The 27,948-nt window shown below is 31.6% G+C and overlaps 1 protein-coding gene and 1 long non-coding RNA gene across 7 annotated transcripts; both read right to left on the reverse strand.

Moving 5' to 3' along the window:
- Positions 1 to 1,468: 1,468 nt before the first annotated feature.
- Positions 1,469 to 27,946, reverse strand: LOC127730762 (lysosomal thioesterase PPT2-A-like). 2 transcript variants are annotated; one of them, XR_007995288.1, is made up of 10 exons: positions 27,607 to 27,946; positions 24,454 to 24,607; positions 23,178 to 23,270; positions 22,624 to 22,678; positions 20,862 to 20,914; positions 19,757 to 19,828; positions 17,916 to 18,000; positions 9,294 to 9,348; positions 4,648 to 7,958; positions 1,469 to 4,563 (listed from the first exon to the last, which is right to left on the reverse strand). XR_007995288.1 is itself a non-coding variant. In XM_052239309.1 (9 exons), exons 1-9 carry the CDS (start codon positions 27,751 to 27,753, stop codon positions 7,815 to 7,817), a joined length of 858 nt encoding a protein of 285 aa, XP_052095269.1. In that variant the 5' UTR covers positions 27,754 to 27,946; the 3' UTR covers positions 1,469 to 7,814. The 2 variants fall into 2 exon arrangements, 1 of the variants encoding a protein (XP_052095269.1); XM_052239309.1 differs by having other exon boundaries at positions 1,469 to 7,958.
- LOC127730764 (uncharacterized) lies at positions 24,978 to 26,291 on the reverse strand. 5 transcript variants are annotated; one of them, XR_007995292.1, is made up of 4 exons: positions 26,171 to 26,291; positions 25,913 to 26,068; positions 25,820 to 25,850; positions 24,978 to 25,040 (listed from the first exon to the last, which is right to left on the reverse strand). It is a non-coding gene; the product is annotated as an uncharacterized LOC127730764 (long non-coding RNA). The 5 variants fall into 5 exon arrangements; XR_007995291.1 differs by lacking the exon at positions 24,978 to 25,040 and adding an exon at positions 25,310 to 25,472 and having other exon boundaries at positions 25,913 to 25,943; XR_007995293.1 differs by lacking the exon at positions 24,978 to 25,040 and adding an exon at positions 25,310 to 25,410.
- Positions 27,947 to 27,948: the final 2 nt, after the last annotated feature.

Below are 27,948 nucleotides of genomic sequence, written 5' to 3' on the forward strand. Positions count from 1 at the left end.
ACATATAGATGTAACCCAGATACTAAATCTTTTTGACCCGATTTCAGTCTTTCAATTGCTGCTGTGACCTTAACCTTTGATTTGGAGAACGAAAATTGATAAAAGTCTTCTTCATCCCAAGGATTTTAACACACCAAGGTTGATGAAAATTGGACACATAACAAGGTCCAGAAACCAAACTTCAGTCGATCAATAGCTGATGTGAACTTGACCTTTAAATATTAACCCCAAAATCAATATGGGTGCTCCTCATTCTATGGGTGCATTATCAAAATAAGTTTGGAAATTTGGACATATAGTTCAAACGATAACATCTGGAAACCAAAATGTTGCTCAAAGAGTTAGGGACCTTAACCTTTGATCCATAATCATAAGGTTTTTCCTAAGTTCATGGTGCAACTGGCCAAGTTTGGTAAAAATAAATGTTGTGGATCAAAATACTTTGTCTTGAAACCAACATGTTGACACCTACCCAGAAATTCAGACAGCATTTATCATACTTTAAGTCGAGTTTGACTTCATTGCAACTTAGCTAATCATGATTATTGTCAGAAATTTAATATATCAAGTGTACTATGTACATGACAGTATGCCTTAGCATTTCAAAATAAACCAAGCACTAACAGTCCGAAGTCCCCAGCTATCAAGAACAAAATTGATACAGGAGAGCCATTGTCCACAACAGCAATACTGGAATGTTCAAAATCACTTGCATTTCCAAGGGACACAACTTCCCTTAAATAATGTTGATAACAAAACGGATTTTAAAAATAGTATGAGATATTTCAGATTTTAACCTTTTACATTCATTCTTTTAAAACTCCAAAGACAATGTAGGGTGTGAGAGCTCTTCCATGTTTGATTTTTTTCATATTATTTACATTTCCAAGAGGAAAACTGAAGAAAAAAAATTGAACACTGCTGACTATTCAATTTGTCTGATCTATTACTGATGTTGACATTTGACAAGATTCTCATTCAACATCAATGAGAAATGATGGTGCAATAATACTTACAATTTAATTTACCAGATTATATACAATTTCAAGGGTCATAACTCAACCAAAATTATTTATCAGCACTGATTTTTATTCCGTTCTGTGATATTTCTGATATAAACTTTTGACACAAATTTCATTAAACTCTGATGAAAAATGAAGCCATGCAAGTGCTTACCATATAAATTTTCCATATCAGCTTGTATAAATACTTCCACAGGCATATCTTCCCCATGATGACTGCTTTATTATTAACACTTATCACAGGCATAACTCACCAAAAAATAAAATATCAGCCCTGAATTTTGAATTTGAACCAAATAGTTGATATAAATATTATCAAAATCTATGAGAATGTTAAGAGTACTAACAACGTTTGAAGGACATCAGAATTTCTAAATCACCCACCCAAGCCAATTTGTGGCAGGACAATAACCTTGTGATTTGGAAATTATAACAATAAACAAAACTAAACTTTGGCACAAACTTTAATGAGATCAAACAATTTTTAAGCATTACAATAAAATATATAAAAATAGATTTTTTTTATCAATAAATAACAAAATATATTGGGAATGTATCAAGATTTCTGTTATAAGCATGATAACAATGCCTTTCAATAAATAAGTTTTATGTTTTTAATATACAGAGCAAAATCAACAATATTTTGTTCCATAATTACTAGCATCACTGTTTTTTTTCATTATTTTTCTTACAATATACTAACATAAAAAAACAATTTGTACATGATCTGAAAGCAATGTTATAAATTTGTTTCCATGTCTCAAAATTTTATATGTACTTCAAACTTACTTGAGCTATAATGTACATGAAATAAAAACAGGAGTTCCATCCATAAAGAAAAATTTTTTTTTTTATTAAAATAAGCCTAATAGTAATTATAATAAGTGGTACACAAAAATTTACTCAATAGAAAAAAATCAAAACAATTTATGCACTATTTTGTATTAGTGGCGATTAAATAGATATGACTTTGTAAGGGTATGGGAGCAACATTGGAAATCGGTACTATCTGAAGCTGAGAGAGGTTGTAAAATGCAAGTTGCTGTACATATAAATACAGAAGTTGCTGTACACTATCGAAACTTTGTCTTCAAGATTTACATAATTTTAAAGACAATTTTTGAAAATTAAGGTCTTGTGTATTTACTGTAAAGTGGGTCATAATTGAATTATAGGAAAGAAATATCCAACATTTAGATGCATTAAATCAGCAACTTTTCTTGAACTGAAGTAATCAGTGCCTCTTTTTTCCGGTACTAGATGGTGTTTGGTTTTTTTTTACCTCCAGATAAACGCTGATGTCTAACATTCCTAAATGATTTGGGGAACAGGTCAATTCCCAATATTTCATTATACAAATCTTTAGACATTTGCAAATAATTGCAAATGCATAAAAAATTGGAATTCTTAACTGCGACTACAAAATTTGACAACTTCTCTCCCCTTCAGCTAGTACCAATATCCGGTGTTGCTCACATACAGTTTGTATTCAAAATTGAATATAACATGTAAATGTTTCTCCTTGCTTCATTATTACAAATACTAGAAAAAATTACAAAAAAACGAAACCAAATGTTAAATATTCAATTGATATTTGAGAAGCTTAAAAATTGGTTTAAAATTATGTTATACTATAACTTGTAACATATTTACATAGGAATTATAGGGATGAAAGATTATTTATTCATCACTGTTTTGTTAATGAGACTATGGAAACAGTCTTTTTTTTACAAGGCAGTGCTCGCTCTAAACACTTGTGTTAAAATTATATGTACAGGTAAAAAAAATTTTGTGAACATTTCTTTTATTCAAGTCACTTTGCTTAAATTTTTTTTTGTGATTTTTTTTTCTTTCTGTTACTTCTAGTATAAATATTTCAATAGCATATAATACAATAATTTAAACTTGATATGTGATTGAAGAGAGAACTAAAATAACAAGAAATCTACATAACAGATAATTAAGTATTTCTAGTCAGTAACGCCACTGTTAAAAATGAATACAACACAAGCAACAGTACATAAAAAACTAAAATGTAAATTAAAAGATTCATTGTCATGTACCCACCTAAAAAGAAGGGTAAACTTGGGTGCTCCTGACAGGTGATAAGTTCCTGCTGTAATAAATGCTTCCTGCATACCTAGTTAAATGACCAGGAGATAGTAATTCTTAAGCCAAAACTCTAAATTCTCACCAATCAATTTAACACTATGGAACTGTTTTAGTTAACTCGTACATATATCACCTCTTCACTCAGAAGTCACTCTAGTAAAGGAAAGACACAACAAACACATTATAGAATGGGAGGTAATGACAGCCCCCCTTATTAATGATGCACTAAAAAGGTCTTGTCATTGAAATTAAAATGGCTAATGGGTGGAAATCTAAACTGTTTTCTTATAAATTTAACAGTTATAAAATTATTATAGAAGGTGCTGGGCATCACACCAAATAATTTTATATATCATAAGCAACAATTTTCACAAAAATTACTCAACCAGAAAGCCACTCAAACTATCTATGCAAATGATTCATGCATTGCCGAATAAAAATGCCCAAGAATAATATTTGTAAGTATCTTTCTATGTCCTAGGGCCACAACTATGCAAACATTACCGTTACTCTACCAGAATAAAATTCAATCTTAACCTATACCTTTTCATGATATGACTTTATAACAAATATATGTTATCAATAGATTGTATCAGAAAGGTATTATCACAGCCATCAGACTCTAATCAACTAATGATAATATGGGGGGAAGGGCATACTCAAGGGACAAAATAGGGTTCACTAAAAAGTTCTTATAATGCCAATTAAGAATGTACATGATCAAGAGGTGGGGATCTGAATCGATTTTTAAATATTTAACAATATATTACATGAGGTGGCAGGACATGAACCCAGGGTAAAAATCTAAAGCATACAATAATATTGTCTTTGGGCTGGACATAAGAGTTCCCAAAAAATTAAATTACTTAATCTTAATTTTAAAGGTCAGTCCAGATGTTATCTGGAATGGTATGCAACACATCTTCTTATGATGTCAAACACCTATGTCAAAGAAATATCATTAATAATAAATTGTTTTGACCTAAAGGTCAAAGGTCAAGGTTACATGAAATTGATGATAATATTGAAATAAATTGATTGTTGGTGTTTTATAATGCCTCACTCTTGACTATATCATGACTGTCAGTTTTTATTGGTGGAGGAAACTGGAAAACAAGAGAGAAATATGACTTTCACCAGGAAACCTTAAACCTCTCACATTCCTTGTCAATTAAGATTAGTCCAAAGTATCTACCACTAGAAGGTTTGGAACTTTAAACCTCAGTTTAAGAACGGCTAGTGATCAATGTAGATTAACTACTTAGACCACTGGGCATTGCACTAAGGTCCCTTATGGTAATACAGGTTCATGCTTAATATAAATGGTAACACACCTTCAAACCTACTATCAATGGTAATACACCTTCAAACCTACTATCAATGGTAATACACCTTCAAACCTACTATCAATGGTAATACATCTTCAAACCTATCAATGGTAATACACCTTCAAACCTACTATCAATGGTAATACATCTTCAAACCTTCTATCAATGGTAATACATCTTCAAACCTTCTATCAATGGTAATACACCTTCAAACCTAATATCAAAGGTAATACACCTTCAAACTTAATATCAATGGTAATACACCTTCAAACTTAATATCAATGGTAATACACCTTCAAACTTAATATCAATGGTAATACACCTTCATTCTTAACATACTTAATACATGTATCAATAATTTAATGTCATAAGATGAAATAAGGTTGAACCCTGACAAGGATGTATGAGAACCAGAACTAGAAAAACAAGACAAAAAACTACTAAAACAATAGGTCTCACTTCATTGAAAAGGAGACAGTTAATGAGAAAGATTTATTCCAGAATGTAACACATTGGCACTGATAAGTGAAATTAGATTAACTCAACCTAAGTAAATGCAACATAAAATGCAGATCAGGGTTACCATGAATGTCTAGCATATAAATAAACTGTTATCACAGAGATATGTCTCGCCTTTTTGTAATTTTGATAATGCAAACGTTGAAATTAAAATAGCAATACTTTAACATGTAAGTTATGCAAATATTCAAAGTCGATAAACCATGACTGAAGGTACATGGCTAAACAATCTCCATGGAATGAGATGTGCCAATGCTAATACAACTGCATACCAAATACCATTGACTTATTATAAATCGTTCCCTTTAAACAAACCTATGTGGGACTATATAATCACCATGGAAACGATACTTGCAAATGCCAATAAATTTGCATACCAAATATCATTGACTTAACATTAGCAGTTCATCTTAAACTGATCTAATCACAAACTAATACATGTAAACTAAGCCAAATATTCAAAGTAAATAGACCATGACTGAGGGGGCGGGGCCAAATATTCCCCATGGAAATGAGATGTGCTAATGCTTATACAACTGAACACCAATTAACATTGGCCTACCACTTATGGTTCCCCTTGAACTGACCTAATCACAAACTGATACATGTTAACTTAGCAAAATTTTCAAAGTCTATAGACCTTGACTAAGGGGGCGGAACCAAATAATCTCCATGGAAATGAGATATGCCAATGCTTATACAACTGCATACCAAATATCATTGATCTACCACTAGTGGTTCCCCATAAATTGACCTAATCACAAACTAATACATGTAAACTATGAAAAGTTTCAAAGTCAATAGACCTTGACTAAGGGAGCAGGGCCAAATAATCTCCATGGTAATGAGATGTGCCAATGCTAATACAACTGCATACCAAATATCATTGACCTACCACTAGTGGTTCACCATGAATTAGACCTAATCACAAACTAATACATTGTTGACACCGCTGACGCCAGAAACAGCATACCTTTGTCTCGCTTTTTGACTCCGTCAAGGCGAGACAAAAACCAATGAAAATGAAATATGAATAAAGTATGACAAATATAAGGGATGTGGTTGACTATACTAGAAGTAACTTCACAACAAGTTACAGGAATATAGGTCAATTGTTTTATTGGAAATGGCTATTGCTACAGAAATAGCAACAGTCTGGTTGCTAAGGGTACCATAAGTCAATCAACTTTGTTGACCTGAATTAGCAAGTATAATTTATAACACTATGAGCAACTGTATAATATCAAACATTCTAGCTGATGTAAAATTAAATTCAAGAATAAATTCAATATATCAGACTACTTCTGTACAAATCACCATTGATGTTTTCTTGCAATGTTTTAGAACTACCTAAAATTGGTAAACACAATCCCTCATGTTAAAGACTGACCTCAATGTGTATTCTAATTAAAGACAATTATTCTACTTTTATTTCAAGCATTCTCTTTAGGCTTTTAAAACCATTTTGACTGAGGTGAAACATTAGCTACATCCATTAATACACAAAGACATTGTTCAATAAATTCTATAAATAAATATAAGTAATACATTTGAACAGTTTTTGTATAGATTTGATAATCTCAGTACTGACTATTAAGTAGATAAGATACAGTAAAGATATGACATTGTTTTATCCTCCTGAAATATGGAAACAGTCAATGTTCATGCATGAATGTACTTTTCAAATAAACAAGAAAAATATAACCTCATGACTCACTTTCATAGTTTTTTTGCTGAAAGATTTGGGAATTTCCAATTTTTTGCAATTTTTTAGAAAAATATCATAACTTTAAACAAGAACATACATGTTCCTCTCTTCCAGATTTCTACAAAACCTTCTAATTTGGCAGGCATTTAATATATTAACAAATTATAAGTGAATTAAAATTCAAAATATTTTAAATTAAGTATCTAATATTGCAATAAAGGATTTTGACTAGCAATTAAAAAAATAGACAGAAAATAATTTGGCATTGTGTATTTTTAAAATTTTTATACAGCATTCCGAAGTTAGTGCATATTCATCCAGCCAAGAAAAATCGGGAGTTCCTATGACAGCTTTTGAAATTTATCGTTTTCCATTATTCCATAAGAGACATTACCTTCCCTGGCCTCCTACTGTATCATATGCCCTTAAATCATTTTCGAGTATCATTCTCAATCCTAATTGCCATTCTTTAATTAAAAAAAAGTATGGATTTAATTCAATCTATGATTTAAAAATATTGGTCAAATAATAGTTGCCGTCAGAAATTCCTAGTAAATTTTCTTAAGACCTATTTTTCATTATTTTCCTTACAGGCACAGAAGGGTTCATGGGGGACAGTCTTAGAAATTGAACCCATCAACTAACCAACAAAAATGAGATCTCCAGCATACAGATTGTCATGTGATATTTCATGGGTAACAGGACAACTTACCATTTTTTAAAGAATCTATCCACTAAATGATAGACATTATTTTTAATACCATCTTTTTCAGATAGGCATAACTGCAACGTAAATATTTAATCAATACTGTTTATTTAATTCATTATAAATAAAATGTATATGTTGATGTTACAAATTAATTTGATTAAAATTTTAAACAATAAGTAAGTTTCACGTTTTATTTTAATAATTGAAATGATTCCATGGTTCTGTGGGAACATAGAATTTACATACCTACTGTGCATAAAACCTTTATAAATTATAAAAAAGGAAATGATTTATTGCAGATGCAGATAGGTAAAAAGTTTGAAAGATGTCTTCTGGCAACTATTATTTAATGTATATAAAACTTCCACTTTTGTCTAAAAAGAAATAAATCAATGCAGTGTTCTCTGCTCCTTGTACTATGTTAAGTATGGTTCAATGTACTTGTTGAACACAGTTGTATTTCTGTACCAGTAAACATGTTCTACTCCAGGTATAATGTATGTATCTATTGCTCCTCTACCATCTAATTCCTTCAATCCAAATGTATCATTTAAAAAATACTGAAAGAAACATAAAGTTTGAAATTAAGAAATATACAATATTGACTACTGGTGATTTATTCCTACTTTAGATGTACTTGATTATGATAATCTTACATTGATTTGAATGCTAACTACCCAATTAGTACTCTTTATTTATACCTAGCAATCAACATGTAAAGAATACAAACTTGTTATACTTTTTGATTACACATGAGCCTGGTTTATCTCTAAAATATTAAAAACAAAACTTCTTTCCAATTATTGATAGAAAATAAATGGAAAATGTGTCCATGGGACACAGATGATGAACCCGTCTGCATATATCATTATAAAGGGACATAAGAAGAGAACTGTAAAAGTGATGCCACCGAAAATCGAAATTGATCTGTGTTTTGTGGTAATAAGTATTATGTATTAGTTTCATATCATTTAGTTGAGGCAAACTAAAGTTAGAGAACGGAAACAAAAAATTCAGCATTTTTTCCATTTATGAAGGGGCATAACTCCAAAGTGACACCACCCAAATTCAAACTTGATCTAATTTTTGTGATAATAAGCATTGTGTATAAGTTTCATAACATTGGGTTAAGGCAGACTCAAGTTAGAGAACGGAAACCAATTTGGGGAGGTACGTAAGGACTGAAGTACAGACAGACAAGGGTAAACCTTAATGCCCCCTCCACTTATCACCAGTTCATTCAAATGCATTGAACTATCATATGAAGTTTCCTAATTTTACAGGGGACATCGGTGGGCAAGTGGTCTAAGTAGTCAAACTACTGTATCACTAGCCAGTCAACACTGAGGTTTAGAGTTTGAATCCCGCATTTGGCAGGTGCACTTGACTCCAATCTTAATCAACAAGGATTGTCAATTTTCCTATCGAAGGTCATGGTTCTCTCTGGGCACTCCTGCTTCCTCCACCAATAAAAACTGACCAACACGGAATAGCACAATAGTGCTGAAAGTGGCAGTAAACACCAATCAATTTGACATTTAAAACAAAAACAAATAAAATATTTCAGAATTTCTAGCAAATCTTTAATATTGTAACATTTTACCCTTTTCAGTCAAATTACTAAAGTATGCCCACACATGAAATATTGTAGAACGTGAAAATATTAACCTGTTTAATATTATTCTAGGTGACTTATAGGTTCATTGGGCCAGGTGTATTCATATTACTTGTATATTATATCTTTATAGTTTGTACATATTTACACATGTCATAACAATAAATAACTATTGCTACATATTTACACATGTCATAACAATAAATAACTATTGCAACTCTATACTACTATTGAAGCCATGTTTTTTTAAACATTCAAATTTCTAAATTGTTTAACTAACCTCTTGATTTCTCATTTCTTTGATTTTTTCATTTTCATCATAAAATCCAAAATGGCTGAAATGGAAAGCAATTTTATGTCAGGTAAATAAATAAATAGCTGTGCCATGAGCGCATGATACGCCCGTCGCTTTTTCAAAGAATAAAGTTCAATATCTTCTCAATATCATATCAGACATGCCAGAAATTTATAAAAAAACTAAAGGGATGTTATTTTAATAGATATAAACCAGTCACCAAAGTTAACTCAAAGCACTTTTGAGTTATTGTCCGAAAACTTGAAAATCACCCCTTTTTTTATTAATAACCCATAACTCGGAAATGTAAAATCTAAAATTTATAAAAATCAAAAGGGCCCTTTACGTCAATAGATATAAATAATTCACCAAAGTTTCATGAAAACTGCTCAAAGCATTTTTGAATTATTGTCTGAAAACTGGAAAATCACCCCTTTTTTATAAATAAAATCCTGTAACTTAGAAACGTAAAATCTAAAATTCATAAAAATCAAAAGGAAGCTCACATCAATAGATATAAACAATTCACCAAAGTTTCTTGCAAATTGGTTAAAGCGTATTTGAGTTATTGTCCGAAAACTGGAAAATCCCCCTTTTTTTAACAAATAAAACCCCATAACTCGGAAACCTAAAATCTAAAATTTATAAAAATCTAAAGGGAGCTCACGTCAATAGATATAAACAATTCACCAAAGTTTCATGCAAATTGGTTAAAGCATTTTTGAGTTATTGTCCGACATGTTGACGACAGACAGACAGACAGACGAACAGACAGACAGATGGACGGACAACGGTATACCATAATACGTCCCGTAAATGGGCGTATAAAAACTAAGTTGACAAGAAAAACTATGGATATTACAAGACACCTATTTTGCAAACATTAATAGGTTTCTCACTTCATTCAGCAAAAATAATTCCAATCTATTTTATCTATCATAAACAAGTCTATCTCAAAAACATTTTGCTGCCACTGTTCGAATTTATTTTTCTTTCTATTTTTTTAATTACTAATTTGGTGCAAATTTTTTATTTCCAGTACTAAAAAAAAGACAGGAAATGTGTAATAATTCTGACATTATCACAAAATCATCCATCATAGAAAAGTGAATGGAAACAAGGAATGTGTCAAAGAGACAACAACCCAACCAAAGAGCAGAAAACAGCCCAAAGCCACCAATAGGTCTTCAACCAGTGAGAAAATTCCGCACCTGGAGGAAGGCTTCAGCTGGCCTCTAAACAATAATGTATACAAGTTCAGCAAAATGGACGCCACACTTAACTCCAAAACTTACATATTATGCATATCATCAACTTGGTGGTTGTGCTCCACTCCATAGCAGAAGGTCTTGTGTTGGATTCCTTGCTATGTCAAACCAAACACTTGAAAATTGATATTTGCTGTTTTTCGGCCAAGCATGCTGCATTTGGGAGTAAGAACAGACTGGTAGCTTCAGTCAGAATAATGTGTCTGGGGAGGAAAACATTATCCACCTTTGTACTGTTACCTCGAGAACTAGGCTCTACATGTGAGTCTATTACAAAGCAAGGTTCATAAATTCATATTTCATTAACATGTTCTTGTCCTGTTATGCATGTAATATAATTATTTCTCGCTGGGACTTAAACACCAACCCATCATCCTCCTCACCATATTATGTCTATTAAAACATATTTATAGCTTAGAGATAGAATACAAAAGTACTAAATGAAACACAACATCTAGATATATAGTTAACTCATGGAATAACAGCTATATAACTCATTTTAAATAAAGCACAACAGATCTAACATATTTACAGGACAATAGTTGCTATTTTTGGAATAAATGTTATGTATTTTGCTTCAGTATGCTGGATCGAGAAACATGTGTCCTGCACACACAAATTGGAAACATAGGTCACATTTCCAATAATAAATTTCTCTTTATATTGAGCAAACAAATAAAAAAAATTCTACGGGTTCCCTGTAACCTTGTGTATCGCCTGCAATTACTGCTGTCAGTGTAAAAGTGTAATGTTGACTGTGAACAGTCCATTCATCAGTAAAATACAGTTTTTTTAAAAAGCAAACTTTTTCTTTAAATGCTATTTATTGATGTCTAAGATTAGCTTCTGTCCAAGTTTTTAACAATCCATGAAGGTTTACAAATTTGTAATGTCATAAAAATTTAATCCCAAACTGAACATGAGGTCAAGGTCAGATGATACCTGCCAGACAGACATATACACCTTACAATCATTCCATACACCAAATATAGTTGACCTATTGCTTAAAGTTTAAGAAAAACAGACCAAAACACAAAAACTTAACATAAGCAATGAACCATGAAAAGGAGGTCAAGGTCAAATAAAACCTGCCAGACTGATATATACATCGTAAAATATTTCCATACACCAAATATAGTTGACCTGTTATATACAGTATTAGAAAAACAGACCAAAACACAAAAACTTAACATTGAGCAATGAACCATGAAAATGAGGTCAAGGTATAAAAAAAAACTGCGAGACTGACATGTACATCGTTAAATATTTCCATACACCAAATATAATTGACCTATTGCATACAGTATTAGAAAAACAGACCAAAACACAAAAAACTTAACATTGAGCAATGAAGGTCAAGATCAAATAAAACCTGCCAGACTGACATGTTCATCATAAAATATTTCCATACACCAAATATAGTTGACCTACTGCATACAGTATTAGAAAAACAGACCAAAACACAAAAACTTAACATTGAGCAAAGAACCATGAAAATGAGGACAAGGTCAAATAAAACCTGCCAGACTGACATGTACATCATAAAGTATTTCCATACACCAAATATAGTTAACCTATTGCATACAGTATTAGAAAAACAGACCAAAACACAAAAACTAAACTATTACAACTGAAACATGAAAATGAGGTCAAGGTCAGATGACACCTGCCAGTTGGACATCCTTACAATCATTACATACACCAAATATAGTAGACCTATTGCTTATAGTATCTGATATATGTACTTGACCACGAAAACTTAACCTTGTTCACTGATCCATGAAATGAGGTCGAGGTCAAGTGAAAACTGTCTGACAGGCACGAAGACCTTGCAAGGTACGCACATACCAAATATAGTTATCCTATTACTCATAATAAGAGAGAAATAACATTACAAAAAATTTTAACTTTTTTTTTCAAGTAGTCACTGAACCATGAAAATGAGGTCAAGGACAATGGACATATGACAGCAAAACTTCATATCATAATTAAGGCATCTATGTACAAAGTATGAAGCATCCAGGTATTCTACCTTCTGAAATATTAAGTTTTTAAGAAGTAAGTTAACGCCACCGCTGCCTATATCGAGCTTTCTGCGACAAAAGTCGCAGGCTCGACAAAAAAATTAAGTCCATTTATCAGTAAAACAGGAAGAAAGAAAATACTATTAGATATTTTTAAAATTTTACCCTGGATACTGTCTATTGGTCTAAAACAAGATTATGTCCGAATTTCATTAAAAATTCATGAAGGTTTAACAAAGTTATTGATGACTGAAAAACTTAACCTTAGACTGAATTGGAAAGTTAACTGTAAAAAAAAAGTCCACTTATTAGTAAAACATGGAAAAATGAAAATAAATGTTTTCAAAATTTTGCTCTGGATACTGTCTTTTGGTCATAAACAAGCTTCTGTCCAAATTCCATAAAAAATTCCATGAAGGTTTGACAAAGTTATTGATATAAAAAAAACTTTATCTAAATGTTGACAACACTGACGCAGCCATTTCAAAGTCAATAGACCATGACTGAGGGAACAGGGCCAAAAAATTTCCAAGATAATGAAATGTGCTAATGCTAATACAAATGCATACAAATATCATTGAAATACCATTAGTTCTTCCCCTTAAACTGGTTGTATCACAAACTTTAAAAAATTATTGACAGTGTAGCCACAACTGACAAAAACATCTTTGAGGCAAGACAAAAACAAGAATAAGTGTCACTATCACTATCACATTTCCATGTTTGGTGAACCACAAAATCAGGGTCAAAACCATTATTTTGCATTATAATAAAAAGATCACATCATAATGAAATGTCTACTTTAGTTTAAGTTGTTGTGACCACGACTTAATTTTAAATTACCTTTTTGGGAAAACGGTAGTATTTATTCTGCCATAGTCGAGAATACTAACATTTTCTAAATTTACCACTTTTTATAATAAAAATCTGGACAAAACAGTAATGTGTAGTATTAGTACATTATCATTCTGTTTTAGAAATTGAAGTCAAATAGTATCATGACCATCTTCCAACAGAGCTTGTTTATGTTATCCATGCACACCGTCATTTTACATCAAATTTATGAAATTTTTGAAGTCATTTCGAATAATTCTCAAGAAAATATTTCACTGGGTTTCAAAATTTATATTGTAAAATTGTAAATATACACATTGCAGTTATGCATAGATAAATAAAAAAATATATTGTACCCTTACATCAAATCGCAGCATTCATAAGTTCCTTCACCTGCCTTGGGTACACAAAAGGCCAACCTAAAGGCGGGAAAATGTAATACTACTTTTTTCCCTATACTAAAAATCTAACCTGATACATTTCCATGTTCAGTGAACTTTGAAATCTGGGTCATCAAAGTGATGTGTATTTTAGAGTTTCAAGCTGACGTGATCACAACTTAATGGTAAACAACCTTAAAACAAAATTTTGACCTGATAAGGGAGGGACAAACAGACAGACTCACTGAGAAAAACAGACAGAGGGGGGACAGAGAGACAGACTAACTGACAGAGACAGACAGAGGGATGGACAAACAGATAGACTTACTGACAAAGACAGACAGAGGGATGGACAAACAGACAGACTCACTGACAAAGACAGACAGAGGGAGGGACAAACAGACAGATTAACTGACAAAGACAGACAGAGGGATGGACAAACAGATAGACTTACTGACAAAGACAGACAGAGGGAGGGACAAACAGACAGACTTACTGACAAAGACAGACAGAAAGGGGGGACCGAGAGACAGACTAAGACAGACTCACTGACAAAGACAGACAGAGGGAGGGACAAACAGACAGACTAACTGACAAAGACAGACAGAGGGAGGGACAAACAGACAGACTTACTGACAAAGACAGACAGAGGGATGGACAAACAGACAGACTAACTGACAAAGACAGACAGAGGGAGGGACAAACAGACAAACTAACTGACAAAGACAGACAGACAGAGGGAGGGACAAACAGACAGACTAACTTACAAAGACAGACAGGGAGGGACAAACAGACAGACTAACTGACAAAGACAGACAGAGAGGGACAAAAAGGGCATGTGTTTTATTTTGTTGTGTGTAATTTTGGTGCTTCATCCAATTGATATGTTTAATTTTGGAACAACAGAAGTGAGCAAGCTCATTCATATTTGCCTTTATTAACCCGTTTATTGACAAAGTATCATTGAATTTCTCAAACTAGAAACACGACAAAGTTAACTTATTGAAGGATATCAGATACGGATGCAATTGCAAATAATTCTGTATAACGTGGTTCAAAGCTGAAAGAAAATATGAAATAAAATCTTAAACATTAAAATCACTTTTCAAATAGATTATTTAGTTTTTACAAATATCATATGAAATAAATTTTAATCATCTCTATTGCAGTACATGTTAATCTATTGATGATCAAGTATTTAAATTTTAATCCTTATGCCTCTAATTAATTGAAGATAAAGGATTACAAAGAGTTTTGATATTCCAATTACCAATAAAGGCATGTAATCAGTAATAGCCTGGCATATTTATGACATGTGTGAATAGAAATTCATGTTGTGTTTTCTTAACAATTTCAGAAAATTGACAATTAGGTAAACATTATATAGCGTTGTTGTCAAATTATACCAGGTATCTATTTGCAAATTTGGCTATGTATAGAATTGTAGGAAAGATATAATAACATAAAATATTTTCCCCAACAATTAACATTACGATATTGTCGTGCCGGTGCACGATTTTGGCGTTTCAATTTTTAGTGTTGATTTATTTTCGTGTGTTTAATTTTGGCACTTTCTTTTGAGGCACCAAATAAACCAAAATAATACTACAACCAAAATAACCCAATTTACGGTATTAGGTCTCAAATGTTTTAAAAGTTTACTCAGGATGTTTTACATTAATTTTATTATTACAAACCAAATGATATTAAAAAAATAAATGGGGAAAGTGTCCATGGGACACAGATGATGCCCCCACTTGTCTATCATATAAAGTTATAAAGGGACATAACTGAAAAACGGTAATAGTGACACTACCCAAATTTGTATTTGATCTGAGTTTTGTGGTAGTAACAATTGTGTATAAGTTTCATAACATTTGGTTGAGGCAAACTTAAGTAAGAAAACGGAAACAAAAATTCAGCAATTTTTTCCATTTGTAAAGAGGCATGACTCTAGAACAATAAGAGTGACACCCCAAAAAAACAAACTGGATCTGTATTTTTTAGTAATAAGAATCGTGTATAAGTTTCATAACATTTGGTTGCGGCTAAATTAAGTAAAAGAACGAAAACAAAAAATTCAGTAATTTTTCCATTTGTAAAGGGGCATAACTCTAGAACAGTTAGAGTGACACCCCCAAAATTCAAACTTGATCTGTATTTTGTAATAACTTAGCATTGTGTATAAGTTTAATAACATTTGGTTGAGGCTAACTTAAGTTAGAGAACGGAAACAAAAAATTCAGCAATTTTTCCATTTGTAAAGGGACATAACTCTAGAACAGTTAAAGTGACACCACCAAAAAGTCAAACTTGATCTGTACTTTGTGATAATAAGCATTGTGTATAAATTTTATAGCATTTGGTTGAGGCAAACTAAAGTCAGAAAACGGAAACAAAAAATTTAGCAATTTTTCCATTTGAAAAGGGGCATAACTCTAGAACAATAAAAGTGACACCCCCAAAATTTAAAATTGATCTGTATTTTGTGGTAATAAGCATTGTGTATGAGTTTCATAGCATTTGGTAGAGGCTAACTTAAGTTAGAGAACAGAAACGAAAAATTCAGCCTTTTTTTTTTTATTCGTAAAGGGGCATAACTCTATAATGGTTAAATTGAAGCCACCAAAATTCAAACTTGATCTGTGTTTTGTGGTAATAAGCATTGTGTATAACATTTGGTTGAGGCAAACTAAAGTTAGAGAACAGAAACCAACTTTCGGGACGTACGGACGGATGTACAGATGGACAAGGGTAAAACTTAATGCCCCCTCCCCTACGGCGGGGGCATAAAAAACGTCAACATCTGTGACTACAAAAATGGTTCATTGTTTGAACAATGAAGGTCGAAAAGTACTTATATTATAAGTCCTGAGTATGATCATTGTCATATTTATTGATCAATTACTGTTAATATCTTGTTGTACATACAGTTACACATATACTAGCAATTATTACATGTATGATTTCATTGCCTTATGTTATCAGTACTAATACTTATACATTTGTACTCAATTAACTGTATTCAGTAATTCCATGATGTGAAAAATAATATTTTTTTTTACTAAGGATTTGGTCAAGTAAATATCTAGCTTTTACCCGACCATTAAAAAGTACAGGCTCTTTATGTTGGGGTCTAAAACACAAACAAAAAGGGTAAACGAATCGTCATTTAAGGGAAATCCTTCCTATGAAGAGTCTACTAATGATTTGGGCAAAATTTGACTTATTTGTAGATCTTTTCTTGTTGATAATTTTTGCTTTTTAAATGGTCTACCTATATTTTATAGCATTCAAGATATTAGGCAAAACATTAAAATAGGAGCAATAACTCTAATAAGGAGCAGACTGACGATTTTGGCCATTGGACTTATTGTAGATCTTGTCTTGCTGATCATTTGTACTTATTTTAAGTTTCTATCTATCTGTTACACTTTTTATAAAGATATTGGGCAAACAGGCAAAAAAAATGGTAAAAATCATCATTAAAGAGCAATAACTCAAATAAGAAGTTGTCTGACAATTTCAATCATGTAAAATTTATTTGTAGAGCTTGCCTTGCTTATCATTTTTGGTATATAAAGTTTCTCCCTATCTGTTATAATTTTCAAGTTAGTAGGTAAAAATGAAAAAAATGGTACAGTTATTTCTTCTTTTATTTGAAAAATGGTGAACACTTGCTCATTTTGGCCAAATATTCTGAAGAAGAAAATATTTTCTGCAATATCCTAATGAAAATTTTCATATTCAATATGCACTTTTGTAGTTTTTAATGAAAACAAACCAACTGATCTGATAATATGAAAAAGATAATTAAAACAGACCCAAACATTCATAAGATACTACTTTTTTTCTGTCAGATTGAACAACAGCTACTTCTAACAGACACATGGTACAGGAGGATATTTTTACTCATTGACATTATAATGTTTATATTTTAGATCTAGTTAATGTACAGTGACAAGTTTTTTTCAGTGCTTATATCCATTGGTGGCCTTGGGCTGTTTTCTGCTCTTTGGTCGGGTTGTTGTATCTTTGACACGTTCCCCATTTCCATTCTCAATTTTATTATTTTATGAAGAATACAATAACAATACAAACCTAGACTGCCATGGAGTTATAACTCCATCATCAGGACCTCCTATCAATACCAGCTTCTTTAAACGTAGAAAGTTATTTCTGTAGTCTGAAAAATTAATTTTGTTAATTACTTTTATGAATACCAGCATTATTATGGACTGACCAAACAATTATTTATCTGCCTCCATTACTTCCTACATTAACTATCTTCTGGAATTTAAATAATTCAACAATCCCTTGGATAAACTGTAGGTACATTTGTACCTCATGCAGCTTATGTGAATAATATAAAACAAATTATAGACTAACATAATATACTTCAATTTAATTAATGATCATCATTGATGCAGTCGAACCAATCTATTCTGTATTCATATGGGTGCTGCTGCTACAATGAATCCGGATTTTCTTAAATTAATTTTTACTTTGATTCCGTCTCGCAGGTAAACAATCAACACCTGTATAGAAATACCTTGTGAATCCCAACTGATTACAACATATTAACCCTATTCTAACGACCCTGATCTCTCTGGACTTATCTCTTTTGATATGAAAGCTTCTGTCCGTTAACATGTTTTGTTATTGATTTCCCTCCCCTTACTGATATTCCCCTGATTAAATCAATGAATTTAGATTTTCGATCATTTCGTATGATCAATAAATAACCAATAAACTGCTTCGCCAAGCGCAGCTGGATAAGACCACAGAGGTCCAACCCTGAACAGTTGGGTCAAAAATGGACACAATATTCAAGCTTGATACAGGTCTGAATTTGGATTGTAATTAAATATTTGACACATTATAGAAAAAATTAATTTTGAAGAAATTTTCTTTTTGTAAAATGTGGTACAAATTAAGAGACATCCATACACCTAAACACAAGTTATTGGTGAAAACTAGAAAAATGCTTGTTTTAGACCCTTTTTGGCACCTAATTCCTGAACGGTTTGGGCAATTACCCCAAAAATGAATCCCAACCTTCTACTTGTGGTATTGAACCTTTTGGTACAATTTCAGAGCAATCAAAATACTTATACACAAGTTATTGTCCTGAAACTAGAAAAATGCTTGTTTTGGCCACTTTTTGGCCCCTAATTCAAAAACGGTTGGGACCATCACCCCCAAAAACAATCCCAACCTTCCTTTTGTGGTATTGAACCTTTTGGTTAAATTTCATAGAGATCCATACACTTAAACTAAAGTTATTGTCCAGAATCCAAATGTATGATTTGAATTCATATTCAATTGAAGATTTCTTGCTGTTGTGCAATACTTTTCAGACTATATACAAAGAATTAGCAAAATAAATTGTGACCCCCAACTTTTTTCTTTGGAAAATTGACAATTTCTTAAATCTTGAGGGGAAAAAAATTGACCCCCCCCCCCCCAGAATTTTTTTTTTACCCCCCCCCCCCCCCCCCCCCAATTTTATTTTTTTTAACCCTTGAGGGAAAAAAATTAATTTTGAAGAAATTTTCTTTTTGTAAAATGTGGTACAAATTAAGATCCATACACTTAAACTAAAGTTATTGTCCGGAAACCAAATGTCCTCGGATGCCGCTGACGCCAACGACGTGATACCATTATATGATTGCGGTCGTATAAAAATAGCTCATGTTTTAGGCATTTGTATACGTTAGTCCTGAAAGTTTTATATCATGGATTTTTCAGTTGTCCCGTCAGACAACTAATATGGTGATTCTACTTGTCCGACGCCTATATCCACTTGTCCCGGACAATCGGACAAACAGTAATGTTGAGCCCTGAGCTTAAAAGCATAACTGGTTGTTGGTGGTCAAACATTACATTTGTAGATATGTTGCTGTTTCATTAAAATATATCCCACAAGTTTTATTACTTACTTGAATTCTGTCCGCTATCAAGCTTGTATAAGTAAGATGAAAACTGGTGATACAGATCTGTATGGTGGGGATCTGTAAAACATACCAAGATTTAAAAATAAAAAAATGTTTATATTATACTGAGTATCATGTGGGTATCTATAAATACATACATATATTCAAAAATATATTTGTTTATATTATACTGAGTATCATAACAAGAGTATCATAACATTAACACTAGATGTAAGTCCATAAATGCCTTTTGTTGCTTCCATTTTCTCTTCTAAGACTTGTGCATATTTGTCCTTAGACAGGTTTTAAAGTTCTAGGTTAATCATTATTTTATTTTTTTTTACTGTTTGTATGTTTTCCTAGATTTCACTGTTGAAATCCTTTCACCATATTATTTGAGGAACTTAAGAAGGTGGCTTGCCATTTCTTAAAATGTTGGATTCTCTTGGATGACTCTCAACTGTTTTACTGAGTCATTTAAACAGGTTTAGCACAACCTGCAAATGTGGAATAGTTTCATAACTGAGTAGCCGTATTGAATTTTACTATTAAGGGCAATATTGATATCATGACTATAGGTCATTGGAAATACTTTTTGACATAGATCCATTCAGGTTGCAAGCAGGCCAAATTTGATTTCAATTAGCCCAAAGAAGATTTTTTAATTTTTTTTTGGATGATGGACATAAAGTGAAAGCAATAGATCAAATTTGATCTATTGGAAAAGACAAATTGAATGAATACAGTATTACAGGCTTAAACAAGCACTCAACTACTGTTATATTATACAGTATAAATTCAAGTTATGTTGGAATACATCAACTGTGGCATCACTTAACATAACCTAGTCATAGTATTTTGATGAAAAGATAGATTATAATATAAATGAACAAAAGAACAGCAGTGTGGACAATTATAAGGAGATAAGGTATAACTGCCAATGAGACAATTATCCACAGAGACCAAAGGACATGGATGTAAGCAACTTCTTTAGCTCACTTTACACTATATATCATCAGCTTTTGGTGGCAGGGTATAAATACTGAACTAATAGACCATTAACATCAATATTATTGAAGAACATATTTAGTGTTATTATATGTATATATACCTCTCCAGTAATTTGCTACAGACCATTTCTGTCCATTCTTTGTGTAGAAGTATCTGTAATATCAAGGAAAGAGGGATCACTCTTACAATTTTATGATAAATCTAATGAATTCAGTATTATGTCACCTTTCAGAAATATCATTTAAAACTTCTAAAGTTATCATAATATCATAATAAAAGTATACATTGATCAGGTAGAACTGAAATTACACACAGCTAGTAAATGTGGTATGCATTGCACATTATAAAGATTAGAATTTATTTTTTACAGTGTAGTGAAGATCACAAAAATATAAAAAGCAAATTAAGAAAACTTTTACCACTATTTATAATTCTTTAAATAAATGACCCTTCATAACCCTGTTCATTACACAAAAATGCTAGATAAGTATTGAGAATTCAATAAACATTATTCCTCTTATTCTGCCCTCTATGTATTTGAGTGAATGAGTGACCTACTACCCATGTTCCATTTTATCACAAGTTAAGATGATCCTACTACATTAAGACACTGCGATATAACCTTGGATGTAAAATTTTATCAAAGTTCACGAAGCATGGAATATAGGCCAGTGACCTTTTTGTGCCTGAATATTGATCTACACCACTTGCATATCTTCTTTTAAATTTGATAAGATGATTCTCAAACTTAGAGGCACCAAGTGAGTTAAATTATTAGATCAATGAATAATATTTCTGATGCCATACTTTTACTTTGATACTGACCACCTCCCAATGATACAACTCTACACAAGTTTAGATGGTCCTATTACTTATAGATACTGAGAACAAGGAAGTTAAGAAATAAAAATGCATATTTACACAAGATTACATGATGCTCTTTAACTTAGAAGTAACGGTGACATAATCTAAAAGGTAAAATTGAATTTAAGAAAATAAAATAAATGGGGAATGTATCCATGGGACACAGATGATGCCCCGCTTGCATATCATGTAAAGTTATAAAGGGACAAAACTGAAGAACGTTAGAAGTGATGCTACCCAAATTTGTACTTGATCTGAGTTTTGTGGTAATAAGTATTGTGTATAAGTTTCATAACATTTGGTTGAGGCAAACTTAAGTTAGAGAACAGAAACGAAAAATTCAGCAATTTTTCCATTTGTAAAGGGGCATAACTCTAGAACAGTAAAAGTGATACCACCAAAATTCCATCTTGATATGTGTTTTGTGGTAATAAGCATTGTGTATAAGTATCATAACATTTGGTTGAGGCAAACTAAAATTAGAGAACAGAAACAAAAAATTCAGCAATTTTTCCATTTATAAAGGGGCACAACTCTAGAATGGTTAAAGTGACACCACCAAAATTCCATCTTGATCTGTGTTTTGTGGTAATAAGCATTGTGTATAAGTTTCATAACATTTAGTTGAGGCAAACTAAAGTTACAGAACGGAAACAAAAAATTCAGCAATTTTTCCATTTGTAAAGGGGCATAACTCTAGAACGGTTAAAGTGACACCACCAAAATTCAAACTTGATCTGTGTTTTGTGGTAATAAGCATTTTGTATAAGTTTCATAACATTTGGTTGAAGCAAACTAAAGTTAGAGAACGGAAACCAACCTTGGGACGTACGGACAGACGGACGTACGTTCAGACGAACAAGGGTTAAACTTTATGCCCCCTCTGCTATGGGGCTGGGGTGGGGGTGGGGGCATAAAAACAACGAACTATCCGAGTGTTTATTAGTAAATATATTATAAAGACATTTAGTTCCCCATATATTATATCAAAAACTTACTTATATATGGTTTCTTTGAGGTAGTATGGAAAAAAGTCCTTCAGGTAGTCTGTGTCTGAAAATAAATAACAAATCCAAACTTGTTTAATACAATGTCCAGTATAAATAGAAAGTGAAAGTAGGTATGTAAGTGAACATGATCACCAATGTCAAATAAAATGTAAATATGAATGACACCTTGCATAATATTTATTCATTCATAATACTTAAAAATAAAATAGATTTTGAATCAACAACGATATAATGCTAAAATTGTGAAAATCAAACTTGACCTTCATTTAGTCACAGGAAACAACATATCTAAATTTGAAAAGATTTCGTCAAAGCGTTTTCAAGTTATTTCACGCACAAGGCTCTAAGTATCACTTTTCGCTACTTAAAGGTCTACAACTCAACAACGATAAAATCTAAAATTGTGAAAATCAAACTTGACCTTCATTTAGTCACAGGAAACAATATCACCCATTCCAGTTTAGTTATTGGTCATAAAAGGTGAGATGGCAAAGATACAGTTCCCATCCTCCTTTGCCATTGACAGAATGTATCCTACTTACCACCATACTGACCAGCTAATGGTGAACTTAAAGCTATAAACGTGTCAACATTATGTTCCAATACAGATAGCAAACCTCTACATATCAGACCACCTGAAATCAAAATCAATATGGAATTTACAAAAATACGTAAATCTAGAAAAATAACTTTGGAGAACAAGACTTAATTCAGGTATTGTTCTATGTAGATTCCATTCTCAATTCTTTCAAATTTGGTTGAAATATGACCACTTTAAATATATATTTTTTGGGATTATTTTGAAAATGGTGACTAAACAGGCTAAAGGATTATTCTTGACTTGTGGATCATTTACTATGTACATCAAATGTCAATTTTGTTGAAATCCTACCATAAAAAGACAACTTGCAAAATTTGTGATTACTCTTAACAAAAACTATATGTTGTGTTGAGTAAATCTCTTTTTAACTCTTCTATAAATAAATTTCAAAATCCAGAATTCATTTGGTCAGTGATTTGTTTCCATCTCATCAAAATTCTATAGATAATCTAACAAACCTTGAGAAAAAACATATGCTCTAACAAACCTTGAGAAAAACATATGCTCTAACAAACTTTGAGAAAAACATATGCTCTAACGAACCTTGAGAAAAACATATGATCTAACAAACCTTGAGAAAAACATATGAACAAACTTTGAGAAAAACATATGCTCTAACAAACCTTGAGAAAAACATATGATCTAACAAACCTTGAGAAAAACATATACTCTAACAAACCTTGAGAAAAACATATGCTCTAACAAACCTTGAGAAAAACATATGCTCTAACAAACCTTGAGAAAAACATATGCTCTAACAAACCTTGAGAAAAACATATGATCTAACAAACCTTGAGAAAAACATATGATCTAACATTTAACCTTGAGAAAAACATATGCTCTAACAAACCTTGAGAAAAACATATGATCTAACAAACATTGAGAAAAACGTATGCTCTAACAAACCTTGAGAAAAACATATGATCTAACAAACCTTGAGAAAAACATATGATCTAACAAACCTTGAGAAAAACATATGATCTAACAAACCTTGAGAAAAACATATGATCTAACAAACCTTGAGAAAAACATATGCTCTAACAAACCTTGAGAAAAACATATGATCTAACAAACCTTGAGAAAAACATATGATCTAACATTTAACCTTGAGAAAAACATATGCTCTAACAAACCTTGAGAAAAACATATGATCTAACAAACATTGAGAAAAACGTATGCTCTAACAAACCTTGAGAAAAACATATGATCTAACAAACCTTGAGAAAAGCATATGAGATGGACACCATCTGGATTGCTGTTCATTATAGGTTGAACTATCTTGGTAATATTGTTGACTTGTTCCCATAGTGGTGAAAAACTTTTCTCTTTATTGAAGGCATTGACTGCTGTTATCTGTGTTCCTGGATGAACCTGAAGCATAAATGATACAATATCTTTTGGTACAAATTTAGAGGACTATCAAATTAATGAGTCTAAACTCAATGAAGTGTAAGTATATAAGAGACAGAACTTAAAATTCTGAAATGAAGGGTTACTAATATAAATATCAAACCTCTTGTGTAAAATCTTCTACGTATGTATTTTGTTAACATACCTACATGTATAATAAGACATGATATTATATTGTCAAGATACTATTCCCAGGTGGAATATAGGGACAATCGAAGTCCTAACTTGTTTAAAATTTCTATTAATGACTTTCTTTTATTACTGAAACAAACATCTGACTCGATTATACTAAATTCTCGGCTTATTATAGTATACATTGTTTAATTCTCTGCCTACTATAGTATACATTGTTTAATTCTCTGCCTATTATAGTATACATTGTTTAATTCTCTGCCTATTAGAGAATACATTGTTTAGTTCTCTGCCTATTATAGTATACATTGTTTAGTTCTCTGCCTATTATAGAATACATTGTTTAGTTCTCTGCCTATTATAGAATACATGGTTTAATTCTCTGCCTATTATAGAATACATGGTTTAATTCTCTGCCTATTATAGAATACATTGTTTAATTCTCTGCCTATTATAGAATACATTGTTTAGTTCTCTGCCTATTATAGTATACATTGTTTAGTTCTCTGCCTATTATAGTATATTGTTTAATTCTCTGCCTATTATATTATACATTGTTTAGTTCTCTGCCTATTATAGTATACATTGTTTAGTTCTCTGCCTATTATAGTATACATTGTTTAATTCTCGGCCTATTATAGAATACATTGTTTAGTTCTCTGCCTATTATAGAATACATTGTTTAATTCTCTGCCTATTATAGAATACATTGTTTAGTTCTCTGCCTATTATAGAATACATTGTTTAGTTCTCTGCCTATCATAATATACATTGTTTAGTTCTCTGCCTATTATAGTATACATTGTTTAGTTCTCTGCCTATTATAGTATACATTGTTTAATTCTCTGCCTATTACATGTATAGTATACATTGTTTAGTTCTCTGCCTAATATAGTATACATTGTTTAATTCTCGGCCTATTATAGAATACATTGTTTAGTTCTCTGCCTATTATAGAATACATTGTTTAGTTCTCGGCCTATTATAGTATACATTATTTAGTTCTCGGCCTATTATAGTATACATTGTTTAATTCTCGACCTATTATAGTATACATTGTTTAATTCTCTGCCTATTATAGAATACATTGTTTAGTTCTCTGCTTATTATAGTATACATTGTTTAGTTCTCGACCTATTATAGTATACATTGTTTAGTTCTCTGCCTATTATAGAATACATTGTTTAATTCTCTGCCTATTATAGTATACATTTGTTTAGTTCTCTGCCTACTATAGTATACATTGTTTAGTTCTCGGCCTATTATAGTATACATTGTTTAGTTCTCTGCCTATTATCATGATTATAGTATACATTGTTTAGTTCTCTGCCTATTATAGAATACATTGTTTAGTTCTCTGCCTATTATAGTATACATTGTTTAATTTTCGACCTATTATAGTATACATTGTTTAATTCTCTGCCTATTATAGAATACATTGTTTAGTTCTCTGCTTATTATAGTATACATTGTTTAGTTCTCTGCCTATTATAGTATACATTGTTTAATACTCAGTCTACTATAGTATACATTGTTTAGTATGCGTTTGATTTAACGTTCTGGTCTAGGTCTCTTTTCCATTCCAGTGACAAGAATTATTTATTCCTTCAACTTGCTTTTCTGGATAAGAGACCAGGTGGACCTCTGTTATGATAAACTGAATACAATGTTTGTGTTGGCACTCTGGCATGGCAGTAAAATCAAAGATATGAGACTATGGAAGAACTATAAACTAATTTAAAAAATAATATATATGTATAATAACTAGTAATATGTTAATATATTGTGATATTGTTTAAGATCATATTATGATATACATTATTATATAATATTTATATATTTTTATGTGTTATGAATGAGAATGTATTGTGTATTATTGTCATTATGTCCCTTCGGCGCCCTGGGCCTACTTCGATTCGTCCAACTCGGGTTGACTAGAGTTATAAAATCAGTGTTAATCATGTGCGCACCCTTCCCGAATCAAAGTGAAAACTCTTCTCGAGTTGTCTCTCAAAATGGTGGATATAAATATAGCAGCAGTAATTAATTTTCTTCTTATAGACTTCGATAATAAACAACTTTATGTTCAAATTTGTAACATTATTAAATTAAAGAACTTTTATCATTTAATCATTTCCAGGTCATTACATTCATTTTAAAACTCGTGTTGTAAGTAAAGAGAATGGATTGTCGTAATACATTCACATCTTACTCTTAGCAACTCAAATTCACGAAGATATCTTTTTTCTCTGCTCTATTTATAAACATCACCGACAGTATTTACCCACGAAAAATATTTATTTCATTCCAAAAAACAAACAAAAAATAATTTCACTAACAGCCCCTTTCTCTGGCTGTATTTGGTAAAATTTTAGTTACAAATGTATTTGTATCATACTTTTCTTTGCTGGAGCTTCTTGACGCCATTTTGAAACTCTACTAAACCTGCCCAAACCCTGGGGGTTGATGTTGCACAGGTAGGTTCAAAAGGTTCGATTGTCAGTCGAGTAAACTCGAGACTCTACTAACCCGAGTTGGACGAATCGAAGTATAGGCCCAGAATTGGAAATAAAGAACATGAACTTTGAACTTTATTTATAATTGTTGTTTTTTTTAGCATAATAAGATCGATATTTCAAAATATAATGATAATTCCTAATGATATCCTTTTGGATGGTGACATTGATGAAAACAATTTAGCAAACGAATACTCAGTATCAGTAATCGATTTAAACTAGGGACGAACGTTAATAGGGCGAACGGACCCAGATCCGTATCCTCAACAGTATACATGTATCATTGTATGTTTTTGTACTGTGCGTTTTTACCTTACTAAGAGTAGAAATCAAAAATTCTGCCTCAGAAGGACTCCCGATAATGCCATGCATAAATATAATGGGCTTGTATTGAACTGTAACAGGGACAACTAATGCAAAAATTAGGAATGTTAACGTTAATCCTATCTCCTTCCTCATGATTGTCTGTCAACCTTTAACCTCACTTTATTTCGATAAATCTCGGACCTTATGATGATTCAGCCAACAAGGAGCTATAGATACGACTATTATCCTAATTGAAAGCATCATTAAATTTTCCTTTAAAGGAAAAATTCCTGCAAGCCATACTGTTTTGCTTCAGTTATAGGTTACAAAATGCATATATATATGATT

The sequence above is a fragment of the Mytilus californianus genome, unplaced genomic scaffold (assembly GCF_021869535.1).
Source record: "Mytilus californianus isolate M0D057914Y unplaced genomic scaffold, xbMytCali1.0.p SCAF_2, whole genome shotgun sequence".
NCBI classification, from domain to species: domain Eukaryota; kingdom Metazoa; phylum Mollusca; class Bivalvia; order Mytilida; family Mytilidae; genus Mytilus; species Mytilus californianus.